The following is a 19,249-nucleotide window of genomic DNA, read 5'->3' on the forward strand; positions in this document are numbered from 1 at the left end:
TTAAAATTGAACAGCTTGTACATTATTATGATTATTATGACTATTATTATAATTATTATTGTCTTTTTTCATCAGTGAACTTTTAGCTGATGGAAAAAAACAGTTGCACATTCTCCTGAACATACACTTACTGCTCTACAATGGAAAAAAAGACAAAAAAATTAAACTATTAAATATATTAATTACCTGCCTGTTATTTAAGAGAAAAAAAGTATCTATCTATGATGAAAGAACACAGCTGTATACTGTAGACTAAACTGTATGGAATCTAAGAATTTAATGGGAAAATAAGTCAACACTTTTTGTCTGTATAAAAAAATCAAATCAAAGTATTCTACAATAATAACTTTGACCAGTGTCTGTGGTTGTGTTTCATTGTGTGCCTGTGATTCTTTCTTCGGCCTGATGACATTGTACAAGACTGCCAGATCACCTCTTCCCTTAAAGAAAACCTTTATTGGACAGATATATCCTTTTGCCATGAATAGATGGGCAACAAGGTCTCCAACACTTTTTCATCAGGTAACATTAAACTTCATATTCTGAGCATAGCTTAAGTACGGGAACATTGATTACAGCACTGATTTTGAAGTAAAACCACTGTTATAAGTCTGGTTCTCATTGCATGGTATTCTGTCCAGGAACTGCCCACTTAGACAGAACATTTGACTTATTTTGACATATTGACAAAGTCACTTTTTTATGTGCTGTTTAGAGGCAGGGTTATCTGAAAAGATAATGGGAGACAACGTGTAAAGCAATTGTCTTGCTGTCCTTAATGGAGGTCTGCTTAATTAATAAAGAATATGTCATATTTACTACTGTATAGAAATAGACGTGGAGTTAAGGTAAGTGGGCGTTATATAAAGGACGTAATACCTGGAAAGAAAGCACGCCCACTGCCAGAACATCTTGGGGAGAGCTAAAAAGGGAAATCCGTGTATGTTTCAGTGTAGAAATCATTACTTTATCACGCATTGTTTGTATTATTACTTTGTGAGCTTCTCGAATGTTTCCTTCAAATAATTCTACTAAGCGAAACTCATGAAAGTTGAGCATCCGATGGCGGAGGAGAACCGAGCTCTCAAAGAATCGGAGGTAGAGTTTTTTTTTTTCTTGATATTTTTAAACAAACTAAAACAGTTTAATTTCACGCTAGAAGAATTAAGAATGGAGACGTGTTGTGCGGTTTTAATATGAAAAATATAGGCTTATCGCCTACCATAAAATGTTTATTTTTTATCTGTTATTTAGGCTACAGGTTTATCAATTAGCTAAATACTGTAACTCATCATCTATTGCAGTGCATTTGACGTGTGAAAGAGGAATTAAACCAGTTCTGTTTTGTAACAGTAGGCTATATATCATATTAGGGAGTGATCGTTTGTTTGCTGCTCTCTGGAGAACACCCTTCATCACCACCCTAAACTGCTATGCTGACAGACTACAGGCTTGCCCTGGAAATGTCATCATTCCAATCCTTTGTATTTAACCAACGCAGAGTTCATATCTTTAATCCATGCTGACCAAGCTCAAACTTTTAACAAGAAATGTAAAATAAAAAAATCCATATAGCCTATGAACAATTTGAGAATCTTTGACATTCTAGATAGTAGAACACACACATATGTTGCATTTTTAGGATGCATATGAGACACTTATATTATGCGTATAACTTGAATGTAGAATATGTTTGAATATCCTAAAATTTAGCTACGATCATGCCTTGAACAGTCAAGCCTTGTGCCCATTTTGATGTTGCACACACACACACACACACACACATATATATATATATATATACACTCTAAAAAAAGGTTCTATATGGCACCAAAAATGGTTATTCGTCGTAATCATATAGCACTTAAAGAGGTTCCCCTATGATTACGAGCCAAGAACCATTTTTGGTGCCATATAGAACCTTTTTTTTTAGAGTGTATATATATATATTTGTGCCGATCAGGCATAAAATTATGACATTTTATATATATATATATATATATATATATATATATATATATATATATATATATATATATATATATATATATATATATATATATAATATTGTGTTGACCATATATGCTCGATTGGATTAAGATCTGGGGAATTTGGAGGCCAAGTCAAGACCTCAAACTCATTGTTGTGCTCCTCAAACCACTCCTGAACCGTTTTTGCTTTGTGGCATTATCCTGCTGAAAGAGGCCACAGCTACCAGGGAATACCTTTTCCATGAAAGTGTGTACATGGTCTGCAACAATGCTTAGGTAGGTGGTACGTGTCAAAGTAACATCCACATGGATGGCAGGACCCAAGGTTTCCCAGCAGAACATTGCTCAAAGCATCACACTGCCTCCGTCGGCTTGCCTTCTTCCCATTGTGCATCCTGGTACCATGTGTTCCCCAGGTAAGCCACGCACACGCACCCGGCCATCCACGTGATGTAAAAGAAAATGTGATTCATCAGACCAGGCCACCTTCTTCCATTGCTCTGTGGTCCAGTTCTGATGCTCACGTGCCCACTGTTGGTGCTTTCGGCGGTGGACAGGGGTCAGCATGGGCACCCTGACTGGTCTGCGGCTATGCAGCCCCATACGCAACAAACTGCGACGCACTGTGTATTCTGACACCTTTCTATCAGAACCAGCATTAACTTCTTGAGCAATTTGAGCTACAGTAGATCATCTGTTTAAATTACTGTTAATTAACTAAAAAAAAAAAAACATGTAATTTGTTGGCAGATTATGAGCCATTTTAAAAATAACATTTTCTTATGTAGGCATGTTACTGAAATGCGAAAAATGGCAGACAGTATTTGATGCTACATTGACCACACTACTCATGCATGTCAACTTTATTAAGTATGATGAAATAATTATATTAAATACATGTTATTAATTTTACTCACCTTTATAGTTATCATGTAATGGCCTTACAAATCCCAGGGCATTCTTTTTGGCTTATTGATTAAATTTGTGCAGATTTCTGACATACAAATGAAAATCCAACTGCAATCTTATTCATCCCTGCTTTATGTTAGTTACCATACCAGTTTATTCTATTTCTATAGTATGAACCTGTAACTTGTAAAAATGCCATATGGCATTGTTTCTTCTGCATTCCTCTTTAGAATCCCCTTTGTTGAAGTGGTTATTTAAGAGGAAATATAAAATACATAGAATAGGTTTAACAGTGTTCACTCCCTGTCAGGATCATGCCACAGGGAACGGTCTGCGTCCCTTCAACATGAATCATTACGCTACTAAGAAGAGTGCAGCACAGAGCATGTTGGATGTGGCTCTTCTGATGGCGAACTCCTCTCAGCTGAAGACGGTGCTGCATTCAGGACCTCAGCACCGCTTCTACGTCCCTCTTATTGCTCTGATCTCACTGTCCATCTCACTGCAGGTCATTGTTGGCCTCCTCCTCATCTTCATTGGTTAGTTTACAGCTCACTTATGTCGGATTGAAAGAATTCTGATCTCCTCTCACTGATTTCTCACTGTTTTCTCTTGATTCCTTCAGTGAAGTATGACCTGAATGACGTTAAGAAACAGCCGAGGCTGAGCACACTGAATGATGCTGCAACTGTATTTGTGTTCTTTACTGTTCTTATCAACATCTTCATAACAGCGTTGGGATTTGAGTCGTCTGGAGGGTGAGCAGAGTAACAGCAAAATCTCAGTAAATAGATGTATTTTAAATCTTGTTTTCAAAAATACTGTCGATTATTTACAGCTCAGTTAATTGAGGAAATGCCAGAATCTGGACATATGCCTTCTTTATTCTCACATCAGAATAACAGTCAGACTGTACTAACTTTACATCTCATCCCCTTGTTTCAGGGGCAGTGTAATATTTGAGACTGCACTCGCTCAGACCAGATCTTTAAACAGCACAGATGATGTATAAGCAAGCACACAAGGACTGCTCACATGTGATTGTATTTACACTCAGCCTGCCTTCATCATCATGCATTTGATAAGATATTTACCCAGCAGATTACAGGACACTGTACTCCATATCATTTCAGCAATATTCATGTGATGTTTTTTATCTTTAGGCAGCACATTTTTAACTAACTCGGTTTATGGGAAAGAAAGCAGATATCAAGGATAATCTTTTATATAAGGAACAAAATAGAGATCACATTAAAATGTTTGTGAAAATGTGCTCTTTTTATTTTTCTTTATCTATCTTTCCAAGAGCAACACTGCTGAAAACCTCATTGAAATAAAACACTTTTGTCCAAAATACTTTTATTTAAAGCTATTTCATACAGTACTTTTGACATTTGATTTGTTCCAGCAAGAAAAAAAGGGATGAATTGATACTAAATTCATATGATATAAAAGAAAATAATTTAAAAAAAACTAGTAATTTACCACAAAAAAGCTCCAATACTCAATTAATATACTTTGTCATTTTTAAAAATCATAAGGTATGGAAGCATATGGGTAGCAATATTCAATTTTAAATGTAATATGCAAAATGGCAATGCAATATGTAAAATCACAATTATTTCAGTAATTAAATTTACATTTTCTATACCAAATGTGCAACGTTTGGAGCAAAATGCCATTTTTTCCTACACTAGATATAATTTATAATTTAAACACAAAATTAAAAATGTATTACATAAATGATTAGATATGTTATATCTAAGATTAGATATATATAAGCAAAAATTGTAGCAAAATGTTAATTTGAATGTTGTTTTTCTTAATTGCATTTACACTCACAGTTAAGACACGATTGCATTTTGCATTAGCATTTTGCTCCAAACGTTGCACATTTGGTGTGGAAAATGTACATTGAAATACAGAAATACATTGTCATTTTGCATATTACATTTCAAATTGAATATTGCTACCCATATGCTTCCAAATTAATACCTGCTTTTGTATTCTGTGTAATTATAGCATATACTGTAGTTTTTGTTTAGTTGTAATATGCGCGTGGCCGCTGGGCGTCGCTGTAGCCGCAGGCGCTGAATGACACTTCCGCACAGCCAACAGACTCACTGCAGGAATTCCAACATGGCGGGCGATTCAAAAGAGCTGCAGCTGTCTCTGCGAGTTTACAACATCCTTCAGGTAGCGTCCACATCTTCATAGACTCACCACCCGTTGTAAGGAGACATTACATAATTGTTTGATGTTTCGCAAAGTTAAAACTGGCTGTTTTGAGTGCAGTACTGTTTAGTGTCTAAGTTAGTTATCGACGTCAACGCTACTTTTGGAGCTAATTGTTGCTTCGTAATTTACGAAAGTTATCAACTAACGCTAAATAAATTTGTATTTATAACAGATATTTCAGGGAATTATTTGCTGTCCACAATTTAGTAGACAACAGATTTACTTGTGTAATAGAAATAATGTAGAAAAATAATAGTTTCTCTTATCAGAATCTGTGTATGCTATAGCCCAGGCATTCTCAACCCTGATTCTCGAGGGCCACTGTCATGCAGAGTTTAGCAGGGGATTTCAATACCCTAAATAGTAACACCTTCGCGTGGGACCCCCATTCTAAAATGTATTTGTACTCCCTTTGTTTGTCGACCCCAGTTTGAAAACTGATTTCATGCATCATATGTAAGGAACTGGACCTAGGCTAATTGCCACAATAACACAATCAAGAAACTGGTTAAACAATAGTGTCATTGTGATACTTAGTCCAAGAAATTGTGATACTATCTGATGCTTTAGATGAGATTAGCCCCAGGTTTCAGAATCAAAACTTAAATTTAGTCCCAGTCCCAGAATAAAATGCATGTTTGACTTGTTTTAAATGAAAGCAACTTGCACTGACATATCTTAAATTATGTCAATGCCATTGTTTTGTCTTAAGAGGCACATCTGGTTAATCCTGGCTTAATCTAAGCCCTGTCTGTGAAACCAGGCCAATATGTTTAAATTGTAATTTACTAATAAGTGTTAATGTTGTGTTCAGAGTCTGGGCTGTCCTCTGGTGGATGGGCTGTACCTGAGGGAGGCAGAGAGCATGCAGGAGCTCCTCTGCTCTCCTTCGTTACACAGGACTGATATACTCAAGTGGATTTGTACCAGGTCTGATGCCTGATTGTGATTGACTATTAAACATGATGATAGTGGTGCCAAGTGTGTTTGTTATAAGTAAATGCATGTACTAAAATGCTTTACTATGTTTGTGTTTATTTTTTACAAAGCATTTGTCCATCCCTAAGAGAGAAGTTTTCCACAACTAAAGCAACGAAGAATGAGGATATAATTCAAGGCAAGTCCAACAAATGCAAATTTTCGTATTGTTTTATTTTCTTATGCTCATTGTTTTGTTATTGTTGTGCTTTCTCTCTCACACAGAACTCACGCGGTTTGGTAATGAAATGATGTTATGTAAAGCTAATGACCAGGATTTAATCAAGGTATGGAGTTATATGATGTTGATCTTTATACTGTCTAGTAGTACATTTTACATGAGGAATTTCCCCTTGTTTATTGCACCTGTATAGCAACAATGCTGAAAGTTTAAGTAAAAAAATGTTTGTCCAAAAATGCATTGATTTACTCAAGTTGTTTCATACACAACAGTTGAATAAATCAGGCTAATTTGGCTGTTTAACTGCTATGGTACAGCCATTCTTATCTAATAATTTTAAATGTATAAACTAAAGCAGACTGAATGAATCTGTCCTATTGCATCTGTTATATTTTCAGGGTCTTGCACCACCGTTACGGCAGCTGGCGTTTCAAGAGCAGCTTCTGATGGTCATTCAAGCAGACTCCTCCATACACTCTAGGTATCTGGCATTTGCTGTGTTTTATATAATTGATTTAACATCAACATTGAGCCAGACCCTCCTAAAATAAAAAAAATTGTTTCTTTGACCTACTTGTGCTTTGTTTGGATCGACATAGCCAGAAGTCATCATCTGGAGATGACAGTGTGAAGAACGATGATCTTCTCGGCGAGCTGATGTTTCACGATCACTTATCTGACCTGGATATGCTCCTGAACCCAACCTGCAACCCGTGGCCCGCACACATCCGTGAACATCTGATACGCACACAGTCCGCTCACAACAAAAAGAAAGGGAACCACAGTAAACCCCGTGATTTCATTAACAGGTTAGTGTCATTTTGTTATGTGGCCATGTGCATTTTTTTTATCAAGACTGTTGAACACCGTTGTTACTTACCTCTGTTGAAGGAGTGAGCAACATTCCCGACTTGGAAGTCATGGAGAAGAAAGCCTGTCAGAGGCCAAAGCACTGCTGCAGTCTACCCAGAGCACATTAGAGGAGCTCCACAAAGAGGTGGGACCGTCATGTGCCGCTTTTCGGATCTGATATCATGAGTCTGGTTTGTATAATAGCATGATCCTTTCTGTTCTTCAGTGTGAGTTCCTGCAGTCAGATTCTTCAGGTTCTGCAGCTGTGCTGTCCCCATGTGTGCTGAAAGTGGCCATCTCGGACATGTCTCAGTTTATGACAGCCTTCGGACACCTCTACAACACTGACTTTAAAGGGTACTGCCAGAGAGCCCCTCCGGCCCTCAGCTCGGGCACTAGTGTGTTTCAATCTGTACATCAGCTTCTGCACTCCTGTAATAAGGTAAAACCTCAGACATCTTTTATCTGCAGTAGACTAACAGAATGGAATGAAAATTATTTCAGTGCTTTTGCATTCCCCTAGAAACTTTTGTGATGTAAATAATATAAGGTGAGAGGCAAAATTATATTTCATTGCTTTGGTAAACAAAAACGAAAAGAAAACAAAGTTTCTTCGGGGAACACATTAGTTTTGCGAGAGAACGCAAATGCTTTGTGAGTGAACACAAAGTTTATCTGGGAAACGCAGCAAATGTTTTGCGAGTGAAGTGAACACAATGTTTAAATGTTTTGCGAGTGACCATAAAGATTCTCTGGGAAATGCAGTATACTTTGCGACAGAAAGCAAATGTTTTGCAAAGTTTCTTGGAGAAAGGCAATACTTTTGTGAGAGAATGATAACGTTTAGTCAGTGAATTTTGGGGGGAAATTGCAAGGGAATGTAAAAGGGAATGTTTCTCCCATCTCATATTTTTCCATCACCATGTCCCCTTAGTGACTTCATACATAAAATATATATATATATATATATATATATATATATATATATATTAGGTAGGGCTGCAGCTATCGATTATTTTTGTAATCGATTAATCTAGCACTTAATCGATAAAATAAAAAAAATATTTTTAAAAACCAAAACAAATCATGCATAACGAAAATGAAGAGGAAAAGCAATCTAATTTATTAACATGCTCAACAGGTTTCATGCTGTAATCTAGACATCAAAGTAAATATGTTTTATGTAGATTTCTACACCTGCAGCATTTACCATTAGGCTACTAACAAATAATATATAATTTCTGGGGTTAGCCTATTTGCTATGGGAATCTAGCAACCTGTGTGTGTGTGTGTTTCACTAAATTTTTCTTAATTTTTTCAACTAAATATCCAAATAAATCTAATTATTAAACTAAATTAACCATATAAACTAAATGACTTATCTAATTACTGATCTAAAGCCCACACTGTCACTGTATGATAATTGAAATGAACTGATGACATCACCGTTTTCTCCAGAATGGCTATACAGCTGAATAAAATTCTGTTGCATTATTTTGCTGTTTAACACTGTAAAGCTGCTTTGAAACAATCTACATTGTTAAAAGCGCTTTATAAATAAAGTTGACTTGACGTGTGTGTGTGTGTGTGTGTGTGTGTGTGCGTGTGTGTGCGCGCGTGTGTGTGTGTGTGTGTGTGTGTGTGTGTGCGCGCGTGTGTGTGCGTGAGGAAGAGTGATGCCCCAGTCAGACCAGTTGCTTCATTGCAGTTTGGTACGGCAGAAATACATACATTCATTTTCAATAGAACGCGTGTGTGCGCGCGTGTGTGTGAAGCGGGGGTTCTTTTTTTTAGGCCAGCTCTTGCAATTGAACGTGAATACCATAGTACTTAAAAACATCAAAGCTAAACATCATATCTAGTCAAACTGCATCACGACATCGCTACAAATACAGTATGGGATTAAAATCAGCGAACATCAATGTATAGGCTTAGGCTACGTTACCATTGAAGTCGTACTGCTGTGGAATGCCAGGTCTACTTTGCAGTAGACACATTGCACCTTGTTCTCTTCTTTGTTAAGAATGTAATGATCCTAAACTTTAGACATTCTCTGCAGTTTATGGACATCTTTACTCTCCGCCATCGCGCCAACTAAATTCAAAATGTATCACGCTATGGTGTGTTTCCTGAACATTGAACAGCGGTCCGTGTGAATCAGATCCCTGCGCGTCATAGGAATTTAACGAGGCTTCGAGGCAGAATTTTTCCCTCGAGGAATTTTTGCAATCAAGTTACTCGATTAATCGTTTCAGCCCTAATATTAGGTGTGTAACGGTACACATATTCGTACCGATACGTTTCGTTACAAGACTTCCGGTACGGTGCACGCATGTACCGAACGGTTCCAAAAGCAATCTTTAATGGTTAACAGTCGGCTTGTTTTAAACGCGGTACTTAAATCCGAGTTCCCACACGAACATATTAAGTATTCTGTCCATTTTATCATGAAATTCAAACGATAATGTGGCATGACTGATATACACTCACCTAAAGGATTATTAGGAACACCTGTTCAATTTCTCATTAATGCAATTATCTAATCAACCAATCACATGGCAGTTGCTTCAATGCATTTAGGGGTGTGGTCCTGGTCAAGACAATCTCCTGAACTCCAAACTGAATGTCAGAATGGGAAAGAAAGGTGATTTTAAGCAATTTTGAGAGTGTATGCGGCAGTCCTGTGGGTGAAAATGCCTTGTTGATGCTAGAGGTCAGAGGAGAATGGGCCGACTGATTCAAGCTGATAGAAGAGAAACTTTGACTGAAATAACCACTCGTTACAACCGAGGTATGCAGCAAAGTATTTGTGAAGCCACAACACGCACAACCTTGAGGCGGATGGGCTACAACAGCAGAAGACTCCACTGGGTACCACTCATCTCCACTACAAATAGGAAAAAGAGGCTACAATTTGCACGGGCTCACCAAAATTGGACAGTTGAAGACTGGAAAAATGTTGCCTGGTCTGATGAGTCTCGATTTCTGTTGAGACATTCAGATGGTAGAGTCAGAATTTGGCGTAAACAGAATGAGAACATGGATCCATCATGCCTTGTTACCACTGTGCAGGCTGGTGGTGGTGGTGTAATGGTGTGGGGGATGTTTTCTTGGCACACTTTAGGCCCCTTAGTGCCAATTGGGCATCGTTTAAATGCCACGGCCTACCGGAGCATTGTTTCTGACCATGTCCATCCCTTTATGACCGCCATGTACCCATCCTCTGATGGCTACTTCCAGCAGGATAATGCACCATGTCACAAAGCTCGAATCATTTCAAATTGGTTTCTTGAACATGACAATGAGTTCACTGTACTAAAATGGCCCCCACAGTCACCAGATCTCAACCCAATAGAGCATCTTTGGGATGTGGTGGAACGGGAGCTTTGTGCCCTGGATGTGCATCCCACAAATCTCCATCAACTGCAAGATGCTATCCTATCAATATGGGCCAACAATTTTAAAGAATGCTTTCAGCATCTTGTTGAATCAATGCCACGTAGAATTAAGGCAGTTCTGAAGGCAAAAGGGGGTCAAACACAGTATTAGTATGGTGTTCCTAATAATAGGTGAGTGTATGTGTCGGCGCGGTGCAAGAGCGAATGCGATAATGTCTTCCTAGTCAAAGAATAAACATGAATCAACAGCTGACGGTATGTTGAGGATACATTACAACTTACAAACAACTCTGTGTTTTAACCGCGGAAAGATGTCAATAAAACGCCTTGTAAACAATGTCATGTAGCATTTACCTCAGGAAAGTCATTCAGTGTCCACAGCTGTTAGTTCACTAGAGAAATTAACTCTTTTACTAAATATATGCACTATATTAGCCTAGGCAGCCACTGTGTATAAATGATTATATTTCAACAACGAATTGGAGTAAAAACATACATTTGTAATTAGATTTAGAAGTTAATGCACAAACTGCTTTATGTGAAGTTTACATACAATGTGTAATTTGAGTGTTGATTATTATATCTAAAAATAAATAGCAACTGAATTTAGGCTAATAGTTTTGGGCTCTGTTGTTAACCTTTAGTATTAATGTGCAATTAAGGGCTCCCTTTATAGTTTACAGCAATATATTCAATAAACTTTTAGTTATAATTCATTTAAGGACACTTTTTTTTCAGTAAACCACTGTTTAATAAAAATACATAAGCAATTTTGTAAAACTACTGTACCGAGCCGTGACTTCAAAACCGAGGTACGTATCGAACCGTCAGTTTTGTGTACCGTTACACCCCTAATAAATATAAATATATATATATACATACATACATACATACATACACATATATATATATATATATATATATATATATATATATATATATATATATATATATATATATATATATATATATATATATTATATAATATAATATTCATGTACAAATACTTAGCATATTCTTCATTTACTCTTCAGGAGCTGGAGGCTCTTAAGCAGCTGTCTGAAACATCGTCGTCTCTTACACAAACAGTGCAACAGCTGCAGACAGACAGACGGTACTGGTCTAAAGGAGAAAAGCACACACTACGTGAGTATTTTCTTGGATGTCTTGGATTTGAGCAAACCTTTTACACAAACATTCAATTAAGATGCTTTTTTTTATTTTTAGCCAAACAGTTGGAGGAGCTGAAGAACAGATACGTGGCTTTTCTTTCCCTTCACCAATCATAACTTGAAGGACAACTCTCACTGTCTCAACGGAAATCTACAGCCTATTGCTTAAATTTACGTTTTTAATGGTAAAAAGGGCCAAAAAAAACTTCAATCAGTCCATTTATTTACATGACCAGGACTGTGCCCTTAGCCCTTTGTGTTTTACAACCACTATGCCAAGCACTATTGTACAGATTTATATTATACTGTAAATAAATGGCTGTCACATTAATAGACCTCCCAACTAATGATGAAATTGTTCCATCTAATAATATACTCCTAATAGCTATAAGAAACAATCCTTTCTTTATAAAACTCCATGTTGGGTTGTGTTTGAGTTGCTATTAGTACATTTTGACTCCCAAATAATGCAGATGCAGTAGGAAACAAGTTTATCTTTGATCTGCAGTATGTCATGACATGTCTTTTTTTTTTAAATAAAGGTTTACATTACAAAAACACATGGTGTTTTTTCTTCTAATTTATAGATATTTTACATTTAAATGTGTAAACTAAAGAAGTCATCCGTTTCAAAGTGGTCTGTTCACACATTGGTGAGAGTGACTGATGGGAGGGTCTTTCTCTCAATCTTTAAAAGCACATCTTTTGGAGAGAGCCAGGGATTGTAGTGTAAAACACTTCTCATGGTGAGCTGAGTCATTTGTGAGCTGCTTTTAAACATTTCTGCTGCTAAACAAAACCTGAAGCCAATGGAGGATCAAGCCCTCAATCAACAAGGAGTGGTGAGTAACAGATGTGTGCTTCCTGATCTGTTGTAGTGCAGAGAACACCTAGCAGCTCTTTAGTGGGATTAATATGCTTTTATATGAAGTCATTTATTCAACATAATGTTCTGTTACATGCAAGCAGGCTTGTCAGGATTTCATCCACTTAATGGCACCTAAGTGATGGTCATACTTTGTTGAAAATGTCCTTTAGTTCTGTGTACAAGCAGTGCTGTGTGAACTTTCTTATTTGCTTGAGCTTTCAGTCTGTTCTGTGCAAATAACTCGAACAAACATTTAAATGTGTTATAACTTTTGCCTTGCACTCATTAGCTACTGTTATTATATTGACTAATTTCATGTTCTTGAGTGCACAGGCCACTGAATGTTATAATCTAATGTTCACTCCGTCAGAATCATGCCACAGGGAACGGACCTCAGCACCGCTTCTACGTCCCTCTTATTGCTCTGATCTCACTGTCCATCTCACTGCAGGTCATTGTTGGCCTCCTACTCATCTTCATTGGTTAGTTTACAGCTCACTTATGTCGGATTGAAAGAATTCTGATCTCCTCTCACTGATCTTTCTCTTGATTCCTTCAGTGAAGTATGACCTGAATGACGTTAAGAAACAGCCGAGGCTGAACACAATGAATAATATGGCCACTGTTTTTGTGTTCTTTACTGTTCTTATCAACATCATCGTCACAGTGTTGGGATTTGAGTCTGGAGGGTGAGCAGATTCTCATTAGCGGATGGATTAAATTGCTTTTCCGGTTAGCAGTAAATGCAGTTTGAATGAGTCTGCAGGAAATTGAGTCTTAGAATAGTTTAACACATTGAGTATTTGCAAAAGCTTGACTTTGCTTCTCTTCTTTGTGTTTTAGAAACTGCATCTGATACTGCAGTCCCTCCATATATATGATACCTTCATTTAATAAAGCACTTTCTGAGCAAATGTGTAATTTGATGTTTTGTAACAAACTGGATTTTCTAATGTGGCTTTATTCACTTCATTGACAGCAGTCAAGAAATAAAAAGCAGAACAGTTAGAGATAGCAATGTAATATTTATGGACATGTTCCTCCTTGAGAATTGCATTTTTAAAAAGTTGAAAACCTCATTAAAACAAAGCATTTTTGTCAAAAGGATTTAATCAAGCTGATATGAACATAAAAAAATCCCTATACAAATATCACTTATTTAGGTAAAATTTCAAACCAAGTGGCATTAAAAGGCAGCACAAGCTTTCAAGCAAACATTTTACAAAAATAAGTTTGTATAGCTTTGAATGATAAAATACTGTTCAAATTTAAGACAATTTTTGGATGTGCAATTACTTTTCAAATTGATAAAAGCTTTGGTATCAACATTGGCTTGCATTCACTTATCTAATGACAATTCAATGCAATGACAACATACACTGATGAGCCAAAACATTGTGACCAGACATGGGTGAAGCAAAAAATGTTGACCATTTTCTAAAAAGGTCACATGTTCTAAGTAGATGATTAGTGAAAAAGCAGTCCTTGCAATCAATGTGGATGCAGGCAGCAGAAATAAAGACAAGAGATTTTGACGGGCCAAATTGTTATGGTCAGAGTATGACTGAAACGGCAAGTCTTGTGGGTTGCTCTTGGTCAGCAGTGGCAAGAAACAGGGAGGATGATGCTCTGGGCAATGTTTTGCTGGGAAACCCTGGGTCCAGCCATTCACGTACATTTGACACGTGCCACCTACACGTTGTAAAACAGGTACACTCCCATGACAATGGGTTTTCCTGATGCCACTGACCTCTTTCAGCAGAATAATGCACACTGCACACATTGTTCATGAGTGGTTTGAGAAACAATGTAGAGTTCAAGGTGTTGCCCTGGCCTCCAAATTCCCCAGATCTCAATCTGATTGAGCATCTGTGGGATGTGCTGGATCAACAAGTTCGATCCACCTCAGAAGTTACTGGGGACTTAAAGGATCTGCTGGTAATGCCTTGGCGTCATAATGTTTTGGCTCATCTGCATATACTGTATTTTATGTGTGGCTTACGTTGTCCAAATACTTTTTGGGTACACTATATAACATTCAAAACAAAAGCATAAGCTAAAAACATACTGGTAGTGTTTACATGTCAGGGACAATACTGTGTAGCAGAAGGATAGTACTTAATGAATCTGTTAATAACAAAAAGAATTATATTTATACAATTTATATGTAACTACAAAACTTTATAACAATTGTATTAAGGCACTCAAGGTTTTACTATATTGTGAATGTAGTCTTGACTGAAGCGGTTGTGTTGCATTGTACCTAACAACGACCAATCGCTGAAACTATTATTCACTAAATAGCCTAATATTGTGTGCTTTATTTCTTAAATATGCTCTTAAAGAAACACGTCGACTTTTTGGGACTTTATCTTATTCCCCGTATCCCCCAGAGTCCGATAAGTCCATACATACCATTCTCATCTCAGTGCGTGCCATAACTCTGTCTGACGCACCCGCCGCTAGCCTAGCCTAGCACAAAGACTGGAAGTAAATGGCTCCAGCTAGCCTACTGCTCAAAAAGTGACAAAATAACGGCAACATTTTCCTATTTACATGTTGTGATGTGTTTAGTTACATCGTATACTAAGACCGGCGGCAAATGAAAAGAGACCGATATGACTAGGAACTATTCTCTCATTCCTGCGTAATGATCAAGGAACTTGGCTACCATACCATGGGTACAGCAGGCTCAATGATATTACGCAGCGCCTGAAAATAGTCCCCAGCACGCTCTCTGTGCAAGCAGGTTGTCACGTTGGTTATGTTGACGGAAGTTAGCCTATTTTTAAGCGCTGCGTAATATTTTGTCACTTATTGAGCAGTAGGCTAGATGGAGCCGTTTACCTCCAGTCTTTGTGCTAAGCTAGGCTAGCAGTGAGTGTGTCAGACAGAGTTATGGCACGCACGGAGATGAGAATGGTATGTATGGACTTATCTAACTCAAAAGTCCCAAAAAGTCGGCATGTTCCTTTAATGCTTTAAATTCAGAACCCCAGAATTCATAAAAAACAGTGAATAGAAGCAGCGTACCAAATAGTGCGTTACAGAATGTCCCATGAACACAAAAGAAAATAAAGGCACTTAAATGCCACAATTATCATTAAAAAATCTGAAATATCTTGATTTGGTCAGACTTCCAGATCGGTTCCTGTCAGTTTATAAAAATGCTGAGCAAATATTTGAATAAAACTATGCATTATGCACACGTTCATGGTTGTATAATAACTGGTATTAAACCGCTCACAATCTGTATTCTTACTGAATATATTACAGGCTCTATTTTTGGTTGTTCTTCTACTGAATAATTTTTAGTTGGGGCTGATGAACATATTTAAAATGTCTCACTGCTCCTCTACTGAATGGTTTTAATGGGAACCTCTTCTGCAGGCTCCATACACGTGTACACATAATAAAGAAACACAGCAACGATAAGAAACACCAAGACACGCAGCCACACCGGCACACCTCCACGTTTGCTGGTCTCTGGACTGGCGCCACGCTGGATGGATTTAGAGACAGACGGGCCTGGGCGAGAAGAACTCTGATAGGTTGTTCGAGTTGGACTGATAACGGACCTTCAAAATAGACAGAAAGGACATTTCATTTATTTTTCAGTGAGGTTACAGGAATATTAACATTGCAGTACAACATTAAAGTCAAGCATATTTTAAGTTCAGAACAAAAGAAATAATAGAAACATTCTGAAACAATATTATTAAAACAAAAACTCACTCATTGATATGGTCTACATCATCATCATCATCTCTATAATCAGTAAACTTTGACCTCCTTATGCTGTGGAGAGACAGCATCCAGTTAGCTTTTAGAAGGTGGCAACCTCAATTGAGACGAAAAAGAAATAAATTAATCTCACTCACTCCTGAGCAAAATCTGCATCTGTAACCTTTGTCCTCCTTGTGCTGGGGAGAGAGATCACATTTATACAATTACTGTAAACAGCATAGATGAAGGAAATTATCTGTAATCTCAGCAGGAATATTTCATATTCAATAAAAGAACAAAAAGCTACTTACACATCACCAAATCCATCGTGTCTTGTCAGTTGTGGCTGCAAAATATGAATATTGACTGATTAAAAGACTACAAATCTGATGACACTTACCCTTAAAATTCAGGTCAGTTTTTACTTACGGGCTGATAGGTAACATATTCCACTTCCTCCTCTATGAAAACAAAAGCAAATTGCACAAATGTAATTCTACACCTTAATAAGGTTGATATCAACGCTTGTCTCTTTGTTTTTTTTGTTTGTTATTTTTTTTTTTTTTTTAAGCAAAGCCTTACGTTCTTCTCTGTAGTATGTCCTGTCAGACGAGGTAGGCTTTGTGTTTTTGGCCATGGCTTCTTTCAGTTTCTTTTCATAGAGTTTCCGAGTGGATTCTGCAAAACAAAACCGCCACCAAATACATCACAACTTTTGCCAGATTGACAAAAACCCTTTCTGGACTAGTGCTTAAATGTAATGAAGAAAATATAATAACATACTCTTTGAATAACACATTTTATTATATTTTTAATGACTATAAATGTTTTAACTAATCAGATTAAAGACAACACATACCTACTATGGGCCCATGTTTAATGCCATATTCATCCAGCAGCTGACTGATCTCCTTATCAGATTTCCCACTGAATGTAGACATATCTGCAACAACTGTTTTAATGTTAAGGTTTAGAATTAATTTTAAAATCAACACAATAGAGAACTGACTGAGATTACTCATAATTATGTTCTAGTATGCAGGTAACCAGTAGGCCTACTTTGCTGAGAGCTGTAACATAAAAGTAAGTTTATTTTATCCCCAAAGAGAGTCTGAAATAACACAAACAGTATATCACAGATATATGAGGTATTCTTGAGCACTGCACAAGAATAAAGAAGGTATTTCAGTGTGAGACTACAACAACATCTGGATGATACACGTGCAAACCGTAACAGCTGTAAACTGAGAGGTACTATGAACAAAATATATTTCCTATTAAGACCAAGCGAAATTGAATCTTCTGTCAGATTAAAATACATTAAACCTAAGCAATTGGGATTTAACAGCTCCAAAAACGTTTTTAAAGCGAACAAAAGGAGAGAGAATTGATTTATCGGGCTCGAGCTCGCAAGCGAAACCATGACACAACTTCAACAACGAATTTAGCACGACTTGGATAGAAGGGCAAGCCATAGCTTTGCAATAGCAATAGTTTCGTGTATTCTCTTGCATATATATAGACCGTTTATGTTTAAAAAATACTATTTTGTCATAATTAAATTACCTTAAACGATTCCAGGACGTAAAAAGGCGCTTTCCTGAGCTGGGCGTGTCGCACTAGAGGAGGAGACACGCATTATTACTTCCTTGCCAACGCCAACGCCAGTCCTGACGTGTTCAAAGCGTCGAGGCTTTTTTTCCCCCACTAAAGGCCAATTTATACTTCTGCGTCGAGTGCACGCAGAGGGTACGGCGTACCCTACGCATAGACGCGTTGGATACGCCGTACCCTACGCCGTAGCCTGACGCGCACCTCTCCAAAAATGTAACAACGCGTCAATTCTACGCGGACCGCAAGCGCTGTGATTGGTCTGCCAGAACCCTTCCCTCAGGTCAATAAATAAATAAAAAATCTGCGATAGGAGTGTGTGTGTGTCCAGAAATTGGATGATAGTTCCTTACGTCTGCTATAACACACTATTTTGCAGTCCAGCGATTCTTTATGGTAGTAAATAAATACATAGATCCGCTGAATATGTGTAAAGTGTAAAATGTTGTGCGAAGCGACTAAATTGGCTCTCACACTGTTGTTTTCCAGTAAAGGCAGTTATATTTTAATGTATAAAGACCCATTACTAGTCTGAAAAAATAGCAAGTAGCCTATGATATTGTAAAAACATGTTAGTGAAACGAACACTAGCCTACTACGTCACCGTCAAAAGATAAAAAAAAAAGACATTAATACTTAACGTTATATTCACCAAAGACTGCATAAACGGATCAAAAGTGACAGTAAAACTAACATTGTCACAAAGATTTCTATTCTGTTCTTTTGAATTTTATTTAATCAAATAATCGTAATATTTTTTGTGGAAACATGATGCTGAAAATTCAGCTTTAACCGCAGGAATAAAATGTGAATATATATATATATATATATATATATATATATATATATATATATATATATATATATATATATATATATATATATATATATATATATACATATATATATATATACATATATACATATATACATATATATATATATACATATATATACATATATATACATATATATATATATATATATATATATATATATATATATATATATATATATATATATATATACATATATATACATATATATACATACATATATATACATATACATATACATATACATATATATATATATAACTACTCAATATTAAAAGTTTTACTGTATTTTTGGTCAAATAGCCTAAATGTAGCCTTGGTGAATAAACCATTAAAAAAATGTACTGACCAAACCTTTGAAAGGTTGGGGTTTAAACAAGTAGCCTATACTTTGGAATATTTACACACATTTCTCTTGGGATACTAAAGACCATATTCAAAGAAAATAGCCCATAACAAAAAAAAGTTTATAAGTGAAAAACGATTATC

The 19,249-nt window shown here is 36.7% G+C and overlaps 4 protein-coding genes across 7 annotated transcripts; 3 read left to right on the plus strand and 1 right to left on the minus strand.

The window, feature by feature from the left end:
- Positions 1-3,246: 3,246 nt before the first annotated feature.
- LOC307117251 (ninjurin-1) lies at positions 3,247-3,912 on the plus strand (the record flags this gene model as incomplete). The annotated part of the gene is made up of 3 exons (XM_079802043.1): positions 3,247-3,439; positions 3,526-3,658; positions 3,846-3,912. The coding sequence occupies 3 exons, from the start codon at positions 3,247-3,249 to the stop codon at positions 3,910-3,912; spliced, it is 393 nt and encodes a 130-aa protein (XP_079658169.1).
- Positions 3,913-5,013: 1,101 nt separating this feature from the next.
- On the plus strand, positions 5,014-12,273 carry haus7 (HAUS augmin-like complex, subunit 7). 2 transcript variants are annotated; one of them, XM_079802239.1, is made up of 10 exons: positions 5,014-5,096; positions 5,953-6,068; positions 6,188-6,255; positions 6,342-6,403; positions 6,696-6,778; positions 6,897-7,106; positions 7,189-7,294; positions 7,376-7,591; positions 11,582-11,693; positions 11,775-12,273. In XM_079802239.1, exons 1-10 carry the CDS (start codon positions 5,040-5,042, stop codon positions 11,834-11,836), a joined length of 1,092 nt encoding a protein of 363 aa, XP_079658365.1. In that variant the 5' UTR covers positions 5,014-5,039; the 3' UTR covers positions 11,837-12,273. The 2 variants fall into 2 exon arrangements, with proteins under 2 accessions (XP_079658365.1, XP_079658366.1); XM_079802240.1 differs by having other exon boundaries at positions 11,585-11,693; positions 11,775-11,980.
- Positions 12,274-12,528: 255 nt separating this feature from the next.
- LOC307117252 (ninjurin-2-like) lies at positions 12,529-13,280 on the plus strand (the record flags this gene model as incomplete). The annotated part of the gene is made up of 3 exons (XM_079802044.1): positions 12,529-12,561; positions 12,958-13,069; positions 13,147-13,280. The coding sequence occupies 3 exons, from the start codon at positions 12,529-12,531 to the stop codon at positions 13,278-13,280; spliced, it is 279 nt and encodes a 92-aa protein (XP_079658170.1).
- Positions 13,281-13,594: 314 nt separating this feature from the next.
- On the minus strand, positions 13,595-18,134 carry emd (emerin). 3 transcript variants are annotated; one of them, XM_079802727.1, is made up of 9 exons: positions 17,880-18,134; positions 17,173-17,265; positions 16,896-16,991; positions 16,743-16,774; positions 16,625-16,659; positions 16,469-16,510; positions 16,323-16,385; positions 15,411-16,165; positions 13,595-15,299 (listed from the first exon to the last, which is right to left on the minus strand). In XM_079802727.1, the coding sequence occupies exons 2-8, from the start codon at positions 17,252-17,254 to the stop codon at positions 15,943-15,945; spliced, it is 573 nt and encodes a 190-aa protein (XP_079658853.1). In that variant the 5' UTR covers positions 17,255-17,265; positions 17,880-18,134; the 3' UTR covers positions 13,595-15,299; positions 15,411-15,942. The 3 variants fall into 3 exon arrangements, with proteins under 3 accessions (XP_079658853.1, XP_079658852.1, XP_079658854.1); XM_079802726.1 differs by having other exon boundaries at positions 13,596-15,099; positions 15,947-16,165; positions 17,880-18,019; XM_079802728.1 differs by having other exon boundaries at positions 13,685-15,049; positions 15,497-16,165; positions 17,880-18,047.
- Between the last annotated feature and the right edge of the window lie 1,115 nt (positions 18,135-19,249).

Source organism: Gobio gobio (genome assembly GCF_949357685.1).
Source record: "Gobio gobio genome assembly, chromosome: 21".
Lineage (NCBI taxonomy): Eukaryota > Metazoa > Chordata > Actinopteri > Cypriniformes > Gobionidae > Gobio > Gobio gobio.

Excerpts from the sequence above, each read along its gene's own strand:
- haus7 (XM_079802239.1), top strand. The coding sequence starts at position 5,040 with ATGGCGGGCGATTCAAAAGAGCTGCAGCTGTCTCTGCGAGTTTACAAC. Across the intron at positions 6,069-6,187 it reads CTCAAGTGGATTTGTACCAG|CATTTGTCCATCCCTAAGAG; the intron begins GTCTGATGCCTG and ends TTTTTTACAAAG. Across the intron at positions 6,256-6,341 it reads GAATGAGGATATAATTCAAG|AACTCACGCGGTTTGGTAAT; the intron begins GCAAGTCCAACA and ends TCTCTCACACAG.
- emd (XM_079802726.1), bottom strand. The coding sequence starts at position 17,254 with ATGTCTACATTCAGTGGGAAATCTGATAAGGAGATCAGTCAGCTGCTG. Across the intron at positions 16,660-16,742 it reads AATATGTTACCTATCAGCCC|CCACAACTGACAAGACACGA; the intron begins GTAAGTAAAAAC and ends CATATTTTGCAG. Across the intron at positions 16,511-16,624 it reads CACGATGGATTTGGTGATGT|CACAAGGAGGACAAAGGTTA; the intron begins GTAAGTAGCTTT and ends CTCTCTCCCCAG.